At 38.5% G+C, this 22954-nt stretch overlaps 1 protein-coding gene across 11 annotated transcripts in view; it reads right to left on the bottom strand.

Annotated features, from left to right (window-relative positions):
• BCAS3 (BCAS3 microtubule associated cell migration factor) overlaps positions 1 to 22954 on the bottom strand; it is a 486041-nt gene that overhangs the window by 266174 nt on the left and 196913 nt on the right. For all 11 annotated transcript variants that reach the window (XM_039507722.1, XM_039507724.1, XM_039507723.1 and 8 more), the window contains one exon: positions 22339 to 22439. In XM_039507722.1, coding sequence (XP_039363656.1) covers positions 22339 to 22439 — 101 coding nt within the window. The remainder of the gene's footprint in view (positions 1 to 22338; positions 22440 to 22954) is intronic.

Genomic DNA, 22954 nt, shown 5'->3' with positions numbered 1-22954 from the left:
TATGTAGTCATCTACAACTGACAAGACTGCATCCAATGAAGCTGCATGAATGTAATGGAGAGCAGAGTTTGACCTTTACCCTGATATATAAGCTACACACAGAGATTGTTTCATCCACCAGTAAAATACAACTTCTGTGACAACTGATTAACCGGGTAAGACTGTGTAACATTCTGTAAAGAATGCTGTATTCAGCTGAAACTATTGCAGGAAATTAGGTAGGCAGAGTACCTTAGCTGGAATTTGGCCATATCATTGGAATCAACACCATATCTCTTCTGAGAAGTGTCATGGGATCTTACATTACTAAAGAGGAGTTAATACTTCAGTTTTATGTCTCTCTGTCATCCAAAAGACAGGAACAAGAGAACTGTTCTTATACAGGGGGGAAAAACAGGTCCTTTTGCCAGCTCTTTAATAATTTCATTTCCATTTCCTAATTTAATAGCACACACAGGCTGCTACAAAAAAAATGTAACCCCTCCACTTCTTCAGTTTGCACAATGAGGCTACTTAACTCATGCTGAATTAGAGAAATTTCAGAGCCATCAATATTTACATATAATTTCAGGGAACATAATTTGCAGTTTGCCTGCTACAAAGAGAAACTGCAGTGGTGCCTCATCCTTCACAGGGATCACCACTGCAAGGATTAATATAATCTCATGATTGCTGGTCCTTGGATCATTACGGCCCCATCACTGTACCTCCTAGCGACGGCAGCGTTATCCTGCAACTGCAAGTTTACACTGGAGGAAGCCCCAGAAATTTTAAAGGCACAAAATGCAGGGGCCTAGAATAATATGACAGGTGAAATGTCTCTCTCCTGCACCTGTTTGTGAACAATGGCTTGAAAGTTGGGCACTGGAGTTTACACCAGGGGAACTGTACCCACTGCGGGGAGCAGAAGGCACCATACAAACCAAATTAAGAAAAGACAGAAGTAAATGTGACTGAAAAATATTTTTACTTTGGTATGACAAAAGAGTTTTGCACTTATGTCAAGACCCACTGAACAACCTTCATTAAAGCTAAAACTAATATTTTTATATATGCGTAACCTAAAAATTACCATTTTAAAAAAATGATTTAAAAATATTGCTTAAGGGCTGACCTTTATGTGCCAGGCTTCCGCCCACTTCAGATTTTTACAACCATGTTGTAAACCCCTAATAATAGGAATTTATAATAGCAAAGCAGACACAACTGTAACCATAAACAGAGAATGGCGCCTCTATAACAAACAGCATAGGGTATTCATGTAGCTTTATATCATGTGAAATAAAGCGCTTTTAATCCAGCTTTAAGTGCATATCTTAATACAACTCAACTATGGAGCTGCTTCTGACACCCTCATAATGCCATCTGACTTCATTCTTAAAGCTGGAACATAGCAAAATGAATCCAGGGCCTAATTTTTTAAGATTACATACAGTAATCTTTATGGGCCTCATTTTGCAAGATGCTGAGATTCTTCCACGAGGTGCTAAGCATCTGCCACATTCACTGAAGTCAATATAATGTTCAGTAGATAATTAAGGACATCATTTAAGCAGCATGCATTTTCAGGATACAATAGTAAAATTGTATTCACTTATATCATTATCACAGTGGTAGATCTTACTCAACAACTTAAGGATGATTCAAACTATCTCAAACCAAACTTAATATTAAGAAGTTAGACATCTGTTGCTGACTGCAAAACCTCCATGACTCACCACCAATATATAAACATGAAACAATGCTGGCTATCGTAATGCCTTATTTATTCAACCAATGAAAGAAAAACATATTTTTACACGTTTTGCTGTTGCCCTAATCTTCTCCATATCGCCTAAACTTTCCCTGCAATAAATTCTATTGACTGCAGTAATGCCTGTTTTGAGGGCACAGCTGATCAACTGCAGGCTTTCCTGCTATGGAACTCTGCTAACACACTGTTCATAACTCCAGCAGATGTTTCTGCTTTCAAACCAATGGGAACTTTATGGACTGTTTTTCCCCCTCCTCCTTCCCAGGGGCAACTATTAGAGCTGTCAAGATCAGTGAAGTTGCTATTCAGTGACTAACAGCAAAAATGTTGGTTTAGCCGGCAGCAGCAACACTGCTATGTCATCAGATTAGTCCCCTGAAAATTATCTTATGGAAAACTGAGCACGTATGTTATTTGGGACTTGTGCATCTGTACAATCACAGAAAAAATGAACTTTCCCATTATTTACAGAAATACAGTTCCAAGATAAGGTTAATTAAAGTCCAGAAGAAAGTTGATAACAATTTGAGCCCAGAGGGGTTCTTGTAATCTTATGAAAAGCTGGATTAATGAAATGCGTGATACGGCACTAATAATAGCACAGCTAATATTGTGCTAGAATAATACAGTTTTCTGAGTTCTTTAGGAACATACTTGCACCAATATCAGATATAAAAAGATCAAATTTTGCTCATGTTCTGTATTACATCAATCAAGGCTCTTTCTTGCTCCCTGATCCTCGATACAAGATATGTTCAGTTATTAAAGTTTTCTAACTGTAACTCACACCTTGTATCTAGTTTCACTTTACTCACATTATTCTTTCCTAAGAGAACATCCACAGACTGTATATAATTGTGAAAAGGGCATTTCATCTGCACAGAGATATCACCCCAACAACTGCAGGTGCTTTGTTTTCTATTAAAACCAATAAAGCATATTATTTCTGCACCACATAATCTTAACTTTTTGCTGCAGTTACTTTGATTTCTTTAACAAATGTACAGTAATCTGGAGTTCAAATAATTTCAAATTTCATATCAGACTGAAGTTTAGTTTGTGTACTCTAGTATAACAAGGTATTGTAACATGTATAGTGGAAAATGGAAAGTATGCAGTTATTAAACATCTGGGGCCAAATTTTGCACAAATAGCTTTCATCTGGGCACAATCACTCGTGCATATAAATGACAGACCTTGCCTCCCTATAACAGACTTATGAGTGCAAATCAAGAATGAATGGGTTTGCAAATGCACAGTGGTTACTCTTTAAAACCTTTCCCACTTCCATAGGGATAGATTTTGACTCAAGAGCAGACCAGGGACCATATATGACTCAAGTATCAGAGGGGTAGCCGTGTTAGTCTGGATCTGTAAAAGCAGCAAAGAGTCCTGTGGCACCTTATAGACTAACTGAAGTTTAGACATGCATCCGACGAAGTGGGTATTCACCAACGAAAGCTCATGCTCCAAAACTTCTGTTAGTCTATAAGGTGCCACAGGACTCTTTGCTACTATGACTCAGAGTCACAATATGGCCCCTGGTTTTCCCTTTGCTCCAGGAATAAGTAACCTGTACCCATCCTAAATTGGGTGTAGATTACTTCCCATGCTTTAGATTATTTCCTACTCTCCTTCTGCTCAGCTTACCCATTCCCCATCCACCTGAGCAGGAGTAGAACTAGAGGTTCCATGTAGGCTGCTCTCCCCAACTACTGGGAACCACAACATGTATAGTTCATTCAGACAGTCGCACAGGCGCTTAACACAAACAACTGTTGCTGTTAGGTAACTTACAAAAACAACACCCCTACATATTTACTGTACCTCTTAGATAGTCCCTATAAGAGATACAGGGTTAAGGTTTCTGCAAATACTGAGGTAATGTTATTTTAAGGCACAATGGGGAAGTGGCCATTATAAATTCTATCATTTGTACGTGAAAAAGCTAGTGCAAGAAATGTGTCCAGCTAAAGTACATCCAAATTAATTCCAAACAAAGAGGTTCGGAGGGAATAAAGCCACATAAAAGCCTTCCCATTATTTCACTTGCACACACACAATTTACATTTTTAAATTAATTACAATAGACTCTAAAGTTCAGCTAAGACATGCACAAACTATTGATAACAATATGTGGAAGATGTGTGCACAATGGCCCTTTAATCTGATTTCTAAGTGTTTTCTTTGCAGTTTCAATTATATTTAGAATGGATGGAGGCAGGAAGAGAAATGAACAAATCACATGCACCTCAGCTGATTCTTCATAAGTACAACTTCTTTTAAGATTAAGATACACATTTCAGGTGATCTACATCACTATATTACTGTTGATACTCATGGCATTAGTTACATCATGTTATGCACAATGAATAAAAATCAAGAGCCAATATACCAGTTCTTGTACAGGTTTCCTTGATGCAACTTTTCATTCAATTCAACAGGTAAGATTTTTTCAGACCTTACAGAAATTCTCTCACCTGCACTAGGTAGGTTTATGTACTAGGTTCCATGCTCCCCAGAGTTTATCAATGCAAGTTTGTCAAGTAGTTGAATTCTAATAGCTCTCACTCAATCTTTGTAGCATAATTATGGTGAATGCATGTTCCTAAATTCTTTCTTCCATCACACAGTTATGATTAGATTTCCCCTTTTGGAAAATACTATCTTTGAAATCTTAAATGGTGGTATACTCTGTATGTTAGTTGTATATATATATATATAAATATAATTAATATATATATATATATATAAATAAGGACAAGTAAATTTCCCTGTAACAGAATAAAAGCCTTGTTCCTGTAGACTTGTTTAAAAAGGAATTTCAAGCAATCACAAATATCTCCTTCTTTTTTCTCTTGATGAAAAGCTCATCCCCAATTGCAAACAAACAAAACATTTTCCATGTTATGAATGATCCTCTGATTGTTATATGCACAAAGATTATATAATTATGTAGAGACTGTACCCCAACACAAATGTATTGTGCCACATTCATTGGCTTACAGAAGTATTTAATTATTCATTATTTATATAAAAAAGTTTACTGGGTGCTTTACAGACATAAAAGACTTGATCCCCGTACCACACAGTTTATAATCTACAGGGAATATCTAAGTAGGAGATGAAGTTCTCAGGAGCTTTGGTGACTATTTATATATTTTTAATTACTTTAATTTCCATTGGTCTGGTAGACTGCAGCCTTGGCTACCTGTTTTCTTAAACACTAAAAGTAACAATCTGTAATCAGGCTTCAATGTTTCTCTCAATTCTGTTACAAGATTTTCACTGTGCTTGACTCTAGCTTCCTTTTCTAAATTACTGCAAAAAGGACAGCGAGGGAGGAGGGGGAACACTTCCTGGGCAGAGATAGAACGGACTGTACCACTTACAATGTGTTAATGTTGCATTGGTGTGGAACTAAAACTTTAGATACTTAGGGTGTGCAGCAGACTATCAATTCTCTACCAATAAGCAATAAATACCTTCTTTCCTGTATTAAAAAATAATTTCAGCTGCAAAGACCTACTGTGAAATCCATCTGATGGCCATCTTTAAAGAATTATGGAAGAGGTAACTATTTCTATAATTCACTGACTTCAAAAGTATGTTTGACATTATTGTCGGGAAAATTATGTTAACCATGGATTAGTGTTACAATCAAAGTATGTAGTGAGAAGTCAAGAGGCTTAATAGTAAATTTTCAAAGCGGTGCGGAGGGATTTACCCGTTTGACTCCCATTAACGTCAATAGGAGTCGCGCGGCTAAATCCCTGTACACCGCTTTGAAAACTGACCCCTCGGTGTTGATGGAACCCTCTCTAAGAAGTTCCAGATGACCATGTAAGAACAGCAAAGAAATGTTTCAGCATGTGCCCTTGTTCATTATTGTTGTTTGTACACATCTGAAAGATTTTAATTCTTATACACAGTGCTGTTTCCAGCATTTAGCATTAGAAAAGCAGATTGGGATGGGGAAATATTTACCACGTTGATGTGGCCATGTATACGTCCATGCATGTATATACTGCCCCAATAACTCTAAAGCACTTTGAGAATTTAAGTTGCATTTAGTGCATTTTTGTCCACTTTTACTGGATTATTACATAAATGCTGATCAAGACTAAACACATTACGCATTCTGCCATTGAAGAGCTGCACTTCCATGTAAGACAACTTCTGTGAAGTGACACCTGCCCTGTTTCTACTTATCCTGCTCAGACCTAGCCTCAGCAAAATAATAGAATTTCCTTCTTTATCCCACTTAACTTTGCTCTTATCAGTAAAAGTGAAAAGCAGATTTGTGATGGGGTTGTCTGCTCCTTAAGGGCAGTAATGTCTAGTGGTTGACCCACCCCACCACATAGCATGGCCCTTTAAGACTTTGAAAGGTCCTATCATACACACAGAGAGAGATCTGGGAGATATTGGAAGAGAGGAAACAGTTCCAGGAGTAAGAAATGTTCAGGAAGAAATCCCATTACTGTTTCTTTAAGACCTGGAGCCTTGCAGAGAGACTGGAGAAAAGTTCCCCTTTCCTCCTAGCCCATTGGAAGTATAAAAGCTGACTCCCCTCTCATAGCAGGGCAGATACCAGCAGGAGAAGATGGGCCTGCTGAACCCTGAGCCTCAGTGGACTAATTAGGCAGGAAAAGCACCAGCTAAGGAAAAATCTGGCTAGGGCCCTACAGTGGGCTAAATGACAACTCACCTGAGGGAGGATAGCTGGAGACTCCTTGTTTAAGGAAAGGTATAATAATTGTCTCAACTACCCATCTCCAAGTGGAGGACGGGGGTCTTCTGCCACCAGGAGAGACAGAGTGACTGTTTCATTAAAGTATATCCTGTTCCAGAAGGAAAGCTGGGACTCCTGGCCTAAAAAGAAAGGTAACATCTGCCCGAACTAACCAGCTTCAGGAGGAGGGCTGGGACTCCTGCTATATGGAGAGACAGAGGTCACCCTGAGGGGACTGGAAACAGAACTCAGAGGCCAGGCTGCAGAGGAATCCTGACAGCCAGGAAAACCTTTGTTTATTTGGGACTTTTGTTATGGACTATTTTGTATGAGGTTTTATAATAAATCAGCCCTAAGCAGCATATAATTGAGTTAAGAGGGCAGGAAGTGGAGTAACTGACTTCCTAAGAGGGGAAACTGAGGCACAGCCAACCTGCGGTGCCATGACCGACTGAAAGGAGGCATGCCAAGGTGACCTCCATGACATCACAAGGTTAGAGAGTTAGGGAAATTTAGTTTCCCTCACTCAAAACACAAACTAACATTTCCACTTAAAACACTTCTTTATGTAAAGAGAGGTGATTTAGACTACAATGCAAACAGTTACATTAGGTCAAGAAAGCACTAGTCTTTATGCCCTCATGGTTAATGAAGCAAACATTTCTAACCCTCTGAAAATGACTGTGTACCAAGCTTTATTCCACACTGTTTGTGATTAATATAATGGACACTCATCAAAAGTCTATATAAAACGTACTTGTTCAACAACCCATAGTTGTCTGTGTCTTGTCGATACAAAGCAATTAAAGTAAAAAGGTAAACCAGGTAAATGAAGAAGAAATAAAATGTGTTTTGAAAATATTATTACACTACTTAAACACATGGTTTACACAGTAAAAAAACGTAAACAGTTTGTAATGAATCCAGGGTTTATCAGAGAGTGAAATAACAAGCAAAATTATAATTTGTGAAACTGGTAGAGCAACTCCCTTTTACCATCTTGCGTCATTTCAAAGAGAAAATGAAAAGGCAAAAGTCTCAATTCATTTTGTTTTTTACATTAAGAAACAATTATCAGGGCACATATCTCTGCTCTCATCAGCAATACAGATATCTAGGGCATATTCTGCACATTAGCACATTGCACGTGGGATAAAAATGGAATAACCAAGACATACCTACTGTGTGGGTCACAAAGGAGAATTTTGCTTTTCGATACAATAAACTATACAATTAAATAATTCCAAATGGCTTGTGAACCAAATATGTTCAGAGTAAAGAGAGAATATGATGAACTTCAAGATGCAAAGTGCTGTTCAAAGCAGATAAAGGAAAACTGAGCAACCTGTCTTTCCCTTCCCTGAAGCCTCTTGTTACAGTGACAATGTTAACTACAGCAGATTAGGTTTGTTAGCTGTGGAAGAGCATGTAAATCGTTCTTCAGCTCTCCTGTGCTACAATCACTATTCTTTGTGGTAGGTGTTGGCTCTGAGACACCGATAAAAGGCATGATGAGGATACAGTGAAATGAAGAGGTGGAGAGAAACATGACCATGACTAATACTTACATACCACTGAGAGAAAAATAAATGTTGTGGCAGAGATAAACAGAAGATAGAAGCCAGGAAACAATAACAAAGTATTAAACCTGTGGGCAGAAGCTCTTTAATCTCTGACTGCGTAGGAGGAGGCTGGGTTATAATCATGAAAATGCTCAGTATGTTATCAACTACTACAGAAGGTCTGCAACAAACCAAAGCCAACCCAACTATCAATTTTCTGAGGAGCAGTGTGTCAAGGTTCTGCTTAATCTGAACATTTAAAAAATGTAGTTGTAAAAAACAAAAATCTTAAAAATCCATTACTGTTTTAAAAATAAGCGTAAACAAATTTCCAAAAATTAGATGTCATTTGAAATCACTTTAATTTTGTTAAAATATTTATTTTTTAAAAAGAAAGACAATCATATATTTATTTCCACTATTATTATTACTGTTATGTAACCTCACTGTGCTGGGTTACAAAAGACACCCTTCTCCAGATTTCAGAGGAATTACAAAACTAATTCCAGAATGACTAGGATTTTTCGACTGTTTCTGAATAATTCAATAGCCTTTGGAAAGAAGCTTTTACTTTAAACTGGCTTGTAGCTACAGCGAGTCATCTTGAAAAGTATGCTGCATTCCTTAATTATGCTGCAGAAATGAAGTATAATTTCAAGAAAAGAATACAACACTAGCTAAAGGCAATGTTTCTCAGCAAACACAAACATAACATCAAAGGGAAAATCCAGAAAATATGAATATTTAATTTTCCACGTTGAATGTAAAGGTTAAGTATATATCTAGCTGGGTAAGTACGTATCATCCAAGCTGTTGATTGCTTTTGTAAAATGCCAAAACACTGATGTAATGTGATTCCCTACTTTCAAACAGTTTACTGGGGAAACTACCAAAAGGTTAACTGGCTGCTGCTTCTTATGTCCTTCCACCACAATCAGAGGTTTTTCCAGTGTTATGCACATGATATGGCCCCTTCTGTATGCTTGGTGAGATCTTTCATGGTGCACAGTTCCTCCAGGAGCCGACAGAGCAACAGACATTCCATGGTCTGTATTTCAGAACAGTCACACGTATCTGGGTTGTTAGAATAGCCCCACTTCCACATATTGACTTTTGACTTGGCAACTCTTGCTCAGAGACGATTTAAACATCTCAAACGTGATCAATCCTCTGTGGGAAGGTGTTCGGCAACATTGATGTGCATTTTGACGTCCTTGTTGAGTATTTTGAGCCGCGTGCACCACGTTTTCAGTCACGTAGCCTTCAGTGATTTTTAAAACCAGTTCTCTTGCAGAGAGGGAGCTTTTCAACGATTACAGGCAGCTAACTACTGCAGTGTGGCTATGTAGCAGATGTCTGGTATCTCTGACCTGTCTTAATCATTCCATTTTGCATGTGACTGCTCTCCTAATATCTGGTGGGGCGATTCCAGCAAGCACATAAAGGCTATTCAAGTTTGCTGGTTTTAGACATCCTGCGACGTAGTAGCAGCTTTCATTCAGCACAGAGTTCAGCTTCTTTGTGTGAACCAATCTTTCCCACACCAGACATGCAAATTTGGCCACCAAATAACAAAGTGCAAGAGTGGTAGCTCTTCAAGTTGCTGGGTTGGTTCCCCATTTTGAATCTGAAAGCTTCCTGAGTATGTTGCCCGGGGTGCTAGCCTTGCCTTCTCTATGTGTGCCTTGAAGGAGAGAGTGCAGTCTAGCATCACTCCAAGGTAAACAGGATTCCAGCAGTGAGCAAGTGACACCCCATTCCAGATTATGTTGAGTTGTCTATTGGCCTCACGATTCTGAAGATGGAAGAGACTCACTTGTGTTTTGGCTGGGCTGGTGTGCAATTGGTTCTTGGTGTAAGAGACTGAGAGCCCAGACAGCACTGATGTTAACAGAACTTTGATCTGGGCGAGATCCTTGGCTTGGTCAGCAATGCATAGGTTGGTGGCATAGATAAAACTTTCCTCCAGTTTCAGCTTGGGTGAAGTCATGACAGGCAAAGTTATTCGCATGTAGGAAGTCCTCTGCCAGGTCCTACCAGATTTACAAAAGGACAGCTTCTCCCATCATTCAACAGAGATTAAACAGTCTCCTCTACCTGCCTTCATGTGGAAGATCTTCAACAAGTCAATTCCACAATATTCTGCTGAGAATTGCTTTGATTTCTCATAGGGCTGTTGCAGCTGGAGTTTGTGAATCACTTCATAACACTGAGAATATTAAACCTGTAATTTTCATTGATCATAATGTTATGGGTAGTCTGTACCTGTACCAGAGGAACACAGCTGAAAAGCCAACAGATAGTTGCCTTTGAAACTCTGCATGCAGTCCAGAGGCTTAAAGAGGTGTCACAGAGCCAGAGACTAGCTGCATTGGTGGAGGCATAGCTACAAGATGGTCTAATTTGTTGTCTGAGAATGAGCTTCAGTTTGGCCATGGTTATATTTATTATTTGTACTGCAGTAGTACTTAGAAGCCCAAACTGAAATTGGGGCCCTCTCAATAAGAGAGAGTCCCAAGACAGACAACAGGGGAAACAGAGGCACAGAATGGTGAAGTGACTTGCTCCTCAAGGTGACACAGCAGTTTAGCAGCAGCACAGCAGTCTCCTAAGTCCCAGTCCAGTGCCCTATTCAACAGACCATACTGCTGGGACACTCACAGGATGAATGCCTTGCAGTCTGGTACGAGATAACTGGATCCTGCAGTGCAGCCATTTGGGATAACAGGTCAGGTATACATTTGGCAAGGACAATCTGCACCATTGGCATGTTGGCCAATGTCAATAAAGTTGAAGTCTGGTTTTTCATTGTATCATAGCACATTTTCACAGACAACGTTCAATATAGCTGTAACCGTTTGCATGTCACATGTAAACCTGCATTCAAACCAGGGCCACTTGAAAGAGCTGTGAAGGGACTGCTGAAGTATAACAACATAGCTATAAAATCTCATAACAGGGTAAAACCTCCTCTCAATATACAGTGATTCACCCCCTCAGAGTTAATGGAAAACAAAAGACAAAACCTCTTTTCTCATGATGAGAACATCTCCTTGAAGGCAAAATTCTCCTTTCAAGTCTGTACTCTTATTCCCAGTACCATCCTCTATTGCATAATATGCACCGATTTCATGTGTGCAATTCCCAGTGTAACGAGTGGAATGTGTGAAAGGGGTGTAAAATAGGCAATTATTTTCTGAAAGTTGCTCAGAGAGAAGAATTTTGTCGCCGGTGTTTAACTTGCATTTGAGAGAGGAGGAAGTATAAATGTGATACCACAGAGACGCCAGACTACCTACTAGATTGTGTTACCACTTAGTTTAACCAAACAGTTAAATAGAGTTAACACAATCCTTTTAGAGACAATACTTAGTGAACACTTAGCAAGCCAGATTTCAGATCCCTGGATGAAAGGCACTAAAAGTGAAATGCACAACAGTTGGTCCACAGGAGAGCAAAGATATACTATACTGGCCAAGTCAATGCCAGCTGTAAATCTGGGCCTAAATGTTTATAAGCTATGTCTTACAGAGTTTACAAACCTAATTCTCAGTAGGTTCATGCATACCTTAAGCACAAATTACTTTACAGAAATAATAAAAACCAATCCAGTATTGCATAGTAGGAGGTCAAAGAATTTGAGTGGAGCGACCTGGCTCATGCCTTTGAATTCTAGAGTTAGGGTCATATAACGAAAACAGCATCCTGTGATGGACAATGAATGAAATGGTACCAGCTTCAATGGTTCCACTCAGGCTTCTACCCACCTATGGAATAAATACATTTTCAGAAGTGGTTGTAGTGAGATAAGTAAACACTGCATCATTTCTTTTAACACAACAGAAATGCTCTTTTGATTATTCAGAAGTCAATTAGTAAGAACTGCCTCCGAAGCCTCCTATTAGAGGTTTAATAGCAATGAGGTGCAAGTACACTTACCAGCAACACTACAATCAAGTAGAGATTTTTACTTTAACAAAATCTATATTTATATGATTACATTTCCTATGGTTGAGGGCAGCTGTAATTAATGGATTTCCCTCCTTGCCCTAATGTAGCCATTTGTCAATTTAAACACAGAACATCCAATCAATTTTGATGTATTTAGTAAGCAATTTGTCAAAAAGTGCTGCAGAGCAGTTAATATATTAATTCTTGTCATAGGCGTGCTTCTGACAACTGCAGGGCCTCTCCATAAAATTGTTCTTGATGAGCCTAAACTCTTACCCAGAACTTGAAGATGTCCCTTGCCATGGTAGTAAGAGAGAAATTATACAAAACTATATACAAGAGGCAACTTTACGTATGGTGCAAGTTTGCTTCAATTTGAATATATTCATTTTAGTCTATTTTTGTTCCGATTTAGAGTAAATCTTGTTCTTAAATGTGTTAGGCCCAGATGTGTCAAACGTCTGGAGGTATTTTTATACCATCCTTCCACAATAACAGGCAACTAGATTGAAAAAAAGATTTCACTTTCAGCTTTCGTAAGATTGACTGTGGACTTATCAACAGAGTGGATACAATATTGTATTAAAATACATTTTTAAGGAGGAAATTGCTAGTCATTGGGGAAATTCATGAATTGCCTACATTAAAAGAACCCCAACAAGAATCATTATGGTGTTTGGTTTACACAGCACAGTCACAAAATAAATTATACTTAGCATTTATACAGAACCATACATGTTCAAAACTCTTTACAAACACTTTACCTCCCTTGTGAGGTGGGTACAGTAAACCTCACCCCATTTTACAGAACTCAAACAGGGGAAGCAATTTGCCCCAGGTCACACACACTGAGTCATGGCAGAACTGGGAGTACAATTCTGGGATTAAATGTCACCTCCCCTGTAGTCAATGGGAGTTTTCCCAGTGAAATAACTGAGCCAGGATTTCACCCCTGGAGTTTTAGACTCCCAACCCTCCTCTTGTAAGGAAAGACTAAGACTTTCTCTGAAGCTACAAAAGCATATCATGCTATCAGTTATCAGTACAAACGAGTGTACCTGCCTAGCAGGAAGAGCATTTCAAATAATGTCTACTTTTATATGGGTCTGTCAAAGAGAAAATAAAAGTCCCCTCAACGTAATTGCTAGATCACAGATGGATAATACAGTGGAACTCCCTCTTACATTGCAGTCACTTTCTCCCGCCCCCTCACTATCAGTGGAGGTTCACTATAACTAGAAGTGTAATTTTAACACTGTGTTCTGAAGGAAATGGGGAGCTGCATGCTACTTCAGTATAAATACAGCTTCCAGGTTCATTTTAATGGAATTTTCTCATCAAACAAAATGCAAAATAAACAATACAAAATCAGAATTAAAATCATCTGCATTTTGAATACTTCTCTAGGGTACCTATTCTATCTCAGTCTGAATCCTTCCTGTGCTATCAAACTTTGCATATGGAATGAACAAGGGTCTGTCATCCCTGTCTATCATGGGATGCTCTTTATATGTCTTCTGTGTTCTTAAGCCCCATAGATTTCTACCGATGGTTTTCAACCTTTCATTTGCAGACCCCTAAAAAATTTCACATGGTGGTGTGGACCCTTTTGGAAATCTTAGGCATAGTCTGTGGACTCCCAGGGATCCGCGGGTCACAGGTTGAAAACCACTGATCTATGATAACAACAACCTTTCGCGGGCCCCTTACACACAGTCTGCAGACCCCCCCAGGAGTCCGCGGACCACAGGTTGAAAATCACTGGTTTTACTATAGGCCCTGGAAAACTCTGTCATTTATACATTCTCTTATACGATATATATCAATAAAACAAGTAGCTGGTTGCTTTGGCCCAGTCAACAACCTAGAAATCACCGTGCACAATATCATCTGTAATGCTATTAAATTCACACATAAAATTGCTTGGAAGTCTTCAGGTCAAAAACAAAAATTACCAGAAATTAATTTAAGCAGGATTTAGAGCTGAAGAAAATTCGCACACTAAATAACATGTAACTGCTTTGATTACAGGTGCAGTGCTGGGGCTCTGATTATCGTTACTGCGGCAGTTTAACATGTAGGCTAGTTTTATTTTTTCTGTAGGCATTAGCCATAGTAAAAGCACCTAGGACAATGAATGGATGCTTTCATATAAATGGGAACAAATAAATAAATAAATAGAGCAGCATCTCTTTTGTCTCCTGGCTATTCATTCTGACGGCAAAATTAGAAACTAGCCATTTACCTGTAGGTGGCTTCAAAAGGTACGTCCCTAAGCAACTTGCTAGCTGAAAAGAAACATGAATATTAGCACTGATAATCTGTCCTACTTTTTTTAGGTTCCCTTATCAGAGGTGATCTAGGCCAAGGATCTAGGCCAGAATGAAGTTACTGCATGATTACCAAAATGGCCTGAAACACTATCACATTCATCCCACACAGTAATGTTTTAAGTACCATACACAGCAACTGGAAAGGTGAGGGACTAGGAACAGGAGATGTAGGCTTCTGACTGTAGACAGGCTTACATATTTCCACAGATATTTAATTGAATGCAATGTATGAGTACCTATATGCATGCACGTATGCAATATAGGGAGGAGGACGTTAGCTGAGTAAATCCCTTCAGTCATGCCACAAAAGAGAAAAATCGCTTGTGTAAAGCTTTACCCACCAGTACCTGAACTAAAATTATTCATTAGAAAGAAACCGGCTATAGTTTCATGGTTGCAACTAATTAATTGCCACAGAAATAAAGCACACTTCAACAGCTTGCCTCTACAGATCACACTTATTAGCCACGTCTTAATTCCTGAGTACTAGTTAGAAGAGGCAAGCTACAGTTAGAGAACAGAAAAGGATGAATCTTAGCTACTCTCTGCAGAAAATCAGGTTCTTTACAGGTTAAACTCCTCGGGTCGTGGACTGTCTCTTCCTATGTAGTTGTACAGTGCCTATAGTTCGGATAACACAACAGGGTCCTGATCCTGATTGGTGCCGCTGGGTGCTACAGGAAATAAATTATTATTAATAACAATATCAATCTAGTCACACCAGATGACGTTACACACGTCACACATATAACACATAGGAAGAACAAAACATAACGGAATTTCCTCGCTTTAGTGAGATTGGTTTTGAAAGGGGAGGGATGGGAGAGGTCACAGCAGAATAAAGTGGGAAGCAGCACTTTCTTGGTAGCAGCAACGGTGGTACCAGCAATTGAGGTGAAAAGAGCATGTGTTACAACCAGCAAGCCTATAAAACACAGTTTCAAATGCCTGATATCGAAGTCCTTAAAATCATGATAGGTCTAAATCCTGTGCAGGGAAACCCTAAGAAAATTACATCTGAAATTAAATCTGCTCCATCAGAAGACTAAGGAGATTCTTGGTCCTCTGACATTCCCACTTTGACCAAATGTGTAAGAAGCCTGAAGCAGTTATCAGCAGGATACTGATGTTTCCTGTAGGTCAGCAGGTTATGAATTTAAAATGCAGGTCACTTAGGAGCCATGAACTTGTAGAGAGGTCCACTTCCCTCCTCACCCAGTTTCCCCATTTGTCTCCAATGCCGCGATAAAAGGAACACTCACTATTAGAGAGCTCAGGTAGAAGTGTACTGCATAGTCAGGACCAAGGTTTTTGCAGCAGATGTCACAGATGACCTCAAAGCAATCAAACAGCTGTGCAAACTCACTTACAACTACCCTTGGGATAAAGGTCGTGGACACTTGTTCAACAAAATTTTTCTTCAAACAATGGTTCCTTTTAACTGGGCATATAACTTTACATAACTGTGACTATAACTTTAAAATCTTTCTAATAATATGGCTAAAAGCTGAACATAAATAACTAAATCCACTATTTTAAAACTGTTCTTTTGTCATACAGTAACCAACATCTTATTGGCCTACTTTGAACTTTCCAAAGATTAAAGAATAAGATTTTGCTATTCTGCTTTAGCATCAAACTGCATATTTATGAAAACCTGCAAAGTATACCCTTCAACCAGACTACCAGACGTTTCATTGTTCTATCCGTCTGCTGATAGAGGTACCCTGTGTTAGAAAAGCACACACAGTATTTTTCAGTGACCTGGGGGCAAAGGTCACTTATTATAAATGGATAATGAGACCTAATGCAATGTTCTGAGTGTGGACAAAGAAAGGGTCTATCCATAGCCCCCTGTGACTTGGTCATTCAGGCTTTTATTTCCCCTGCACACTTAATGGAGCCAAACAATTGGCAGAAATGCTATACAGAGAGACTGAAACCGAGAGAAACGGCTGTATTGTAACTCTGATGGACAGATACAAATAGTGACCCTGAAACGGCGCCAGAATTCCTTTTACCACTAACATGGCAGACAGCTGTAGCATTCACCCTAAACTCCCATTTAGCCATTTGCTGGCAATTAAACTTACTGACGGAAGTGATAGCACATCAAACCACAGGCTACAGCTAATGTCAACCCATTACATTACTGCAGGTAAGCAGAGCCAGATAATTCCATTTTAGCATATATTTCCTAGGAAAAAAGCAAACAGGTATTTTTTTTTTCTTGTGAATCCTGTTTTGTTTAATGGAACCTACTTGCTAAGGACTCTACAGCGTAGCCTCAAAATCAGAGCATAACAAAACCGGAAAGCAAATATATCACACAAAATTCAGAACAGTATTTTCTCTGTTAATGCTATTCTTTATTGTCAATTTTCTTGATTTAAATCTGCAGTATTAAGATTTTCTCCCCCCCTCCATACTCCTGTATTAGATCTGTCAACTTACACTGTTCCCTCTTACCTTAATTAAAATTTGATTTTAAAGAAAATCAAGGTAACTCAAACTCTGCAAATGAATTTTTAATACACACTTAGCTAGCATTTTTAGATTAACAAAATGTGTGCTATAAAAATGACAGATAATTGTACAAAGACTAAGTTATTAGGAAGGTATCTCAAAATAGTAAAATACACTCAATGTGGAATTTTATTTTATTTTTCTTCCATTAAAAGGCTCTCTCAGTACAAAAAGCAATTTGAGTTGTGTAGCTTTTTAAGCATTTATTGAAGTAGACAATGTGTCCATATTCAGCCTTGATTTCAAGGTCAGGGATGAATCTGGTTCCCATACATGGATAACACTAAAGGATTTTATTTTCACCACATGTATACGACACATGACTACTAATTTAATCAGAAATTGAAAAAGTACATACATAAAACTGTTCTGTATAAAGTTACCTAAATTCAGAAATCAGCCTTCTGTGTTTCTGGGCACATACTGGAATAACTGTATGCAATGTAAAAATGTCTATATGCAGGTAAGTGTGCAGTGAAAATACTTGTACTCAGTGAGGATGAAAGAACAAATGAACAGAAAATGTTGAAAAAGGGTAGGTGTGGCCCAAACAGGCAAACTGCATAAACTCACAAACATAACTGGAGTGAGTAAGTTAAAGTTTCTATTGACCAGATTTCTACTGGCTCGGGAACCAGCCATTCCCATTGTTCTCCAATTTTTAAATAATTGCACAAGGCATTAACCTTGAAATCATTATAGAACAAAATCTATTGATAAAAATGAACTTACACATTTAATGCTTTTTATTCCACAAAAGACTCATGTATCTTCTTCATCTGTTGCTTTTTCCCTTATACGGGCATGTTTATTATTAACAGCACAAGAGAACACATATTCCAGGAAAGAAGCAAAGTACGAGATAGCATCCCATATCCTGCTCATAAGGATGGGGAAGAGATGAGACACTTTCTTCCAAATATTAATTCCATCAAAGCAGGTGGAGTATTTTAATGACTTCGGCAGATAAAGCCCTAGTATATTCTTTTTTGGTCCTATTGCCAAAAAGATGTGCAATGACAACACCAGAAAAGGATACATAAGAAGTAGATTTCCCACCAGTGGGGGAAGGAATAGCTCAGTGGTTTGAGCATTGGCCTGCTAAAGCCAGGGTTGTGAGTTCAATCCTTCAGGGGGCCAGTTAGGGATCTGGGACAAAATCAGTCCTGCTAGTGAAGGCAGGGGGCTGGACTCTATGACCTTTCAGGGTCCCTTCCAGTTCTATGAGATACGTATGACTCCATATATTATATTATATATTAAAAAGATTTCAGGGTATCAAAACTGTAACAAACCATCAGCAGTATGAGCATACTGTGCATAAGCAATTATCTCACCCTGTGTTATGAAACTAACCAGTTACTCCGCACTATGAGCTACTGGAGGCTATGGACAAAAAGTACAAACACATCACCTAGAGCTAGGAACACAACTCCAGATTTAGTTACCCAAATAAGTGGCCTGAATGTCGGTGGGGATGAATAGTGAGAGCTCTTGTTGACATCGGTTGAAGCTATGGGTACTTGGCACCCATGAATATTTACCTCGGAGCCTAGCTTTAGACATTTATATTTTAAAATGTTGACCTCTCTAAGCTGAATATCCTAAATAGTGCATAACCAACATGCACCCTCACAAGAATCCCTCAAACTCAAACAAATCAGAACCCATGTACTTTTATTTGAAAATAACCCATTGCCAAATCCCAGCAAGACGCCTGCTTTTGTATCACAGAAGATATTGTGGCTGAAAGAGACACGATTCATATTAATTTTTGTGCAGTTTTGCCCTATTTCTCTGTGTTTTCCTTTGCTTTCATGGAGCACAACATATACCAGTAATTTGTCTAAAGGAGTTGTGTTCCCACAATGATGTATATGAACAACGTCTTCCAAAGGGAATGCTGTCCAAAGAAAGGCGATCAAATCTAACCACCTAAGTAGCAGTTTGTAGTACTAGTCTGAAATTTGCTCTTGCCAAATTGTTTATAGGAACTGAGGCAATGAATCTATTCCATCCAGAGCTTTTTATTCCAAATAAAACTTGTTCAAATTAACCATTTTTCCTTGAGTCCATAAAACAGACTAAATCAAGTCTCTCTGTTCTTACAAACCTCAAATTCATGTTCTGTGTTCATTAGCATTTTCTCTCTACTATGAAATCATTTTCAATGTAATTTCTCTGGGTGGTGAAAGGTTTTATATTGTTCTCTGCTCTTGCAAAAGCAGTACTAATTTACAACTTGGTCATCCTTTCCATAGCAACCTTCACCAGATAATTCCAAAGATGTCTGCTGCAAATAGACTACACATTGCAGTGGGTCTGCTATCAAAATACTGGATTGGATTAATGCATCCACTTTACTGCCTGTGTTGTAAAAATATTAGATTATAGTCTGTACTTTTTCAGTTTTCACACATAAATTAGATACAGAATTTAACAATTCAATCTCTATACTTCCCTAGTGACTTTCATGTAGCAGAATTCCAAACTCCAAATAAAAACATTAGTAATTCTTCCTTAATTAAGATGAAACTCACTCCTACAGAGAGCAAGCAAAAATCCCATGTAAGCCCTATTTTGAAGGTTTAGCTAGGACTTAAACAGTGTACAGGACCTGAGCTGACCCCCTACAAAACAGTAAATTTGACATTAACTAGAAAGGCACTGTACCTGTAAGAAAGGGAGGTGAAAAGTTAATGTCTGTGTTTATCAGCCACTGAGGTGTAAACAAAAATTACTCTTATGAGTCTTTTTCTGTGTAACAAAGTCAGAATTTTGTTTACCAGTCAGCATCATATTTATTCTGTTTGTGGATTATGAGGCAGCTCTACATCCTCCTCTCCCACTCTCCTTCCCAGGTTGGACAATTTCTTTACTATTTCCACTTACATCGCTGTTTTCTCACCCTGATTATAATCTCCCAATTGCATTCACTGTCTATGTCACTCCATTCACACATCCAAAGGAAACCAAATGAAAATTCCACAGTCATAATCTTTGACTGGGTTTTTAAAGACTGGACCTCAGAAAACACATCCCTTATGGGTGAACAACATTTTGAACTATCAGAGCTAACACACATTCATCTTAAATATGAAAGGATATTGCATCTAGAAAATATAGTACAAAGTACAGAATAAAAGGTATGCAGAATTAAAACAAAGAAATTACTATGTTTTCTGAATATTCTCCCAACCAAAGTAATCCTCTCCAATAGTCTGAGTTCCAGAAAGCATGCAACAAATGGACAGGGAGAGGTAATATCTCTAACTTGGCACTGGTGTTGCTTTTACCAGTCATGTTTCAGACTTGTAATCCTTTGACCCAGATATCCACTTTTTACATTTTTAATTGCTTAAAATCTTATGTTCTTATGCTTAAACACGCTGGCATTGTTTGCACTGTCAATTAAGCAGAGGGTCTAGTTTCCCCATGAGCATCTTTATCTATGCAAAGAGTTGCTTCTTCATATACCTTCAAGATGATTATTTTATCATTTGAATCTCGGCTACCCAATCGAGAAAACAGAGACTCACTGTTTTCCCATAATAATCTCCCCATTTTGTATTTTACTAAGGAAAAGAAAATGCATGTAATGTTACTGAACGTACAATGCAATATATGTTTGCTCCCTGACATGAGGTCACGGATCTCACACAGTTTGTAGCAGGTGGCCAGACATCTCTGGAAATGCTGCCAAGATTCTAGAGGAAAGCAGCCGCTTGAGATTTGGGCTACAAATAGCCCAGCAATCAGGAATTCCAGGGGAGTGGGAAGAATGTCGACAAGCTGAGTTGTCAGCAAGCCCCTGACTCATGAGGGAAAGTAAATACAAGCAACAGAAAGAAAGAGGCTGTAGGAGCCTGAAGATCTTAGGAGACCACATGAGTATTCTCTCTGGCTTGCACTCATCTCTGGGATGTATGAAGCTCTCTCTTATTGTCTGGATTCGGGTCTACATGAAACCCTACCTAATACTCTATCACTATGAGTACATTTGGTTGTATGAAAACTCTGCAACTGATCCCATACTGAAGTAAACAAAATTCTTTCCACAGAACTGCTTCCTTCAGTTCTAAGCTACCAGAACACTAGAGATCTGCTCCCCAATTTCTCCTCTAGACCCACCCAAAGAAACCCACCAGTAAATAAAGGTTGTCACATGGTATGTTGAAAACATTCACAATTAAAGATAAGATACACTACATATTCTCCTGCATTTGGACACAATGGGGCAACTCAAGAAAGCATTTAGGAGATGTCCTATCATGTTTAGATGTACCTTGCAATACCAGCTACAACGGTGCCACATGAACGCCTGTTCTCACTTTCAGGTGATGTAACTAAGAAGCGGGCAGCATTATCTCCCGTAAATGTAAACAAACATGTTTGTCTTAGTGATTGGTTGAATCAGAAGTAGGACTGAGTGGACTTGTAGGCTCTAAAGTTTTTCATTATTTTGTTTTTGAGTGCAGTTATGTGGAAAAAAAATAAATTGTGAAAGTCCAACTTACAAATGTAGAAAAAGAGATTGCACTACAATACTTGTATGAGGTGAACTGAAAAATACTATTTCTTTTATCTTTTTTACAGTACAAATATTTGTAATAAAAAATCATAATATAAAGTGAGCCCTTTACACTTTGTATTTTGAGTTTAAAATTAAATTGGCATTCTATAATTGTTTTAACAGTGTGATTAAAACTGTGATTAATCACAACTTTAAAAAATATATAGTTAATTTGTTTTACGTTAATCACTTAAGTTAACTGCGAATAATTGACAGCTCTACTTTTTATGGCATATTTTTAACCTGTAGCAAATTTTTGTTAGTTGAGCTACAAATGGCTATTTTCGTTAAAATAGGAATTTGTAATGGAAATGTTGAGACATTTGACCAGGGCCATCCATAGCCATTTTGGTGCCCTATGCAGGCCCCCCAGGTCTCTTATGGGGGGGGACTTACTTGGGAGGCAAGGGGGAACTACGCCCCAGCACTCACCACCAGCATGGCTGGGAGCCAGGGGAGCAGAGCAGGCTGGGGCGGAGCAGGGGTGGGAAGAGGCAGGGTGGGGGCGGAGAAGGGGCGGGGCCATGGGGAAGAGGTGGAGCAGCGCCCCAAATTTCCTGGTGCCCTGCGCAGCTGCGTACTTTGCGTATGGGTAGGAACGGCCCTGCATTTGACATAACTTTAACTATATAAATTTCAGCATGCTGTTACACTTCTAAAATTGTATTTGATTGAATTTTTCATGTTGAAAAGTGTCTAAATCATCATTCGTTCCACATCCATTGTCTTATAGAATAAACATTCCCCAGTCACTAGTATTTGCACACTGGATTAAAAAAAAAAAAGGCTTGTTGATAACAATGATATCTTGTCTCAAGAATGTAAGTTAAGAAACTGTTTTAGAAAGTCACCATTTCATATTAAACTTGAACGTACAAAAAGACAAAAAGTGCTAAACTACTTACAGCCAGCGAGCAGATATTGATAATACTGAACTGCATCTGCAGCTAGGAGCAGTGGATGGTTTGCATTAAATGGTGGTTGCAGTTCATTCCACTGAGGAGTTCTGAGGACACAAGAATATTAATATTTAAGCTAATACAGAGAATGTAAATCAGTGTCTGTGTCATCACGAGCTTGTACAATGTTTATAATTATTTAAATTAGCTTGTTTGAGGACTGAAATACACAGCAGTCAGTTGAAAAGTGTGACCAACTCACACAGACTGTTAGGTGCAGACACGTTTTTGTGGACAGTACTATATACTGAACATAAAAAGGGACCAAGACAGTTTAGAACATGTTGGTGAATGAATGTTAGAACAACTCTATGTCATGCTAGCACTGTTTAATATTAACACACAACAGAACCTGGGGAACATTTGTGTTTTCTTATACTACAGTTTCTACTGTTCCGTAAAGGAAAAGAAGCAGCTACATAACTGTGAAAATAGAGCTGTGTAAAGTTATTGACTATTGATCCAATTAGAATTTGCAATTCCATTACAACCTGCTCATTTCAACAATAATGGTCTAGAAGACTGTGTTGTAATTTTAATTAGGGCTGGCCACTCCTAAATA

Source organism: Mauremys reevesii, linkage group 20 (assembly GCF_016161935.1).
Source record: "Mauremys reevesii isolate NIE-2019 linkage group 20, ASM1616193v1, whole genome shotgun sequence".
In the NCBI taxonomy this organism is placed as follows: domain Eukaryota; kingdom Metazoa; phylum Chordata; order Testudines; family Geoemydidae; genus Mauremys; species Mauremys reevesii.
This window is presented reverse-complemented; position numbering and strand designations above follow the sequence as displayed.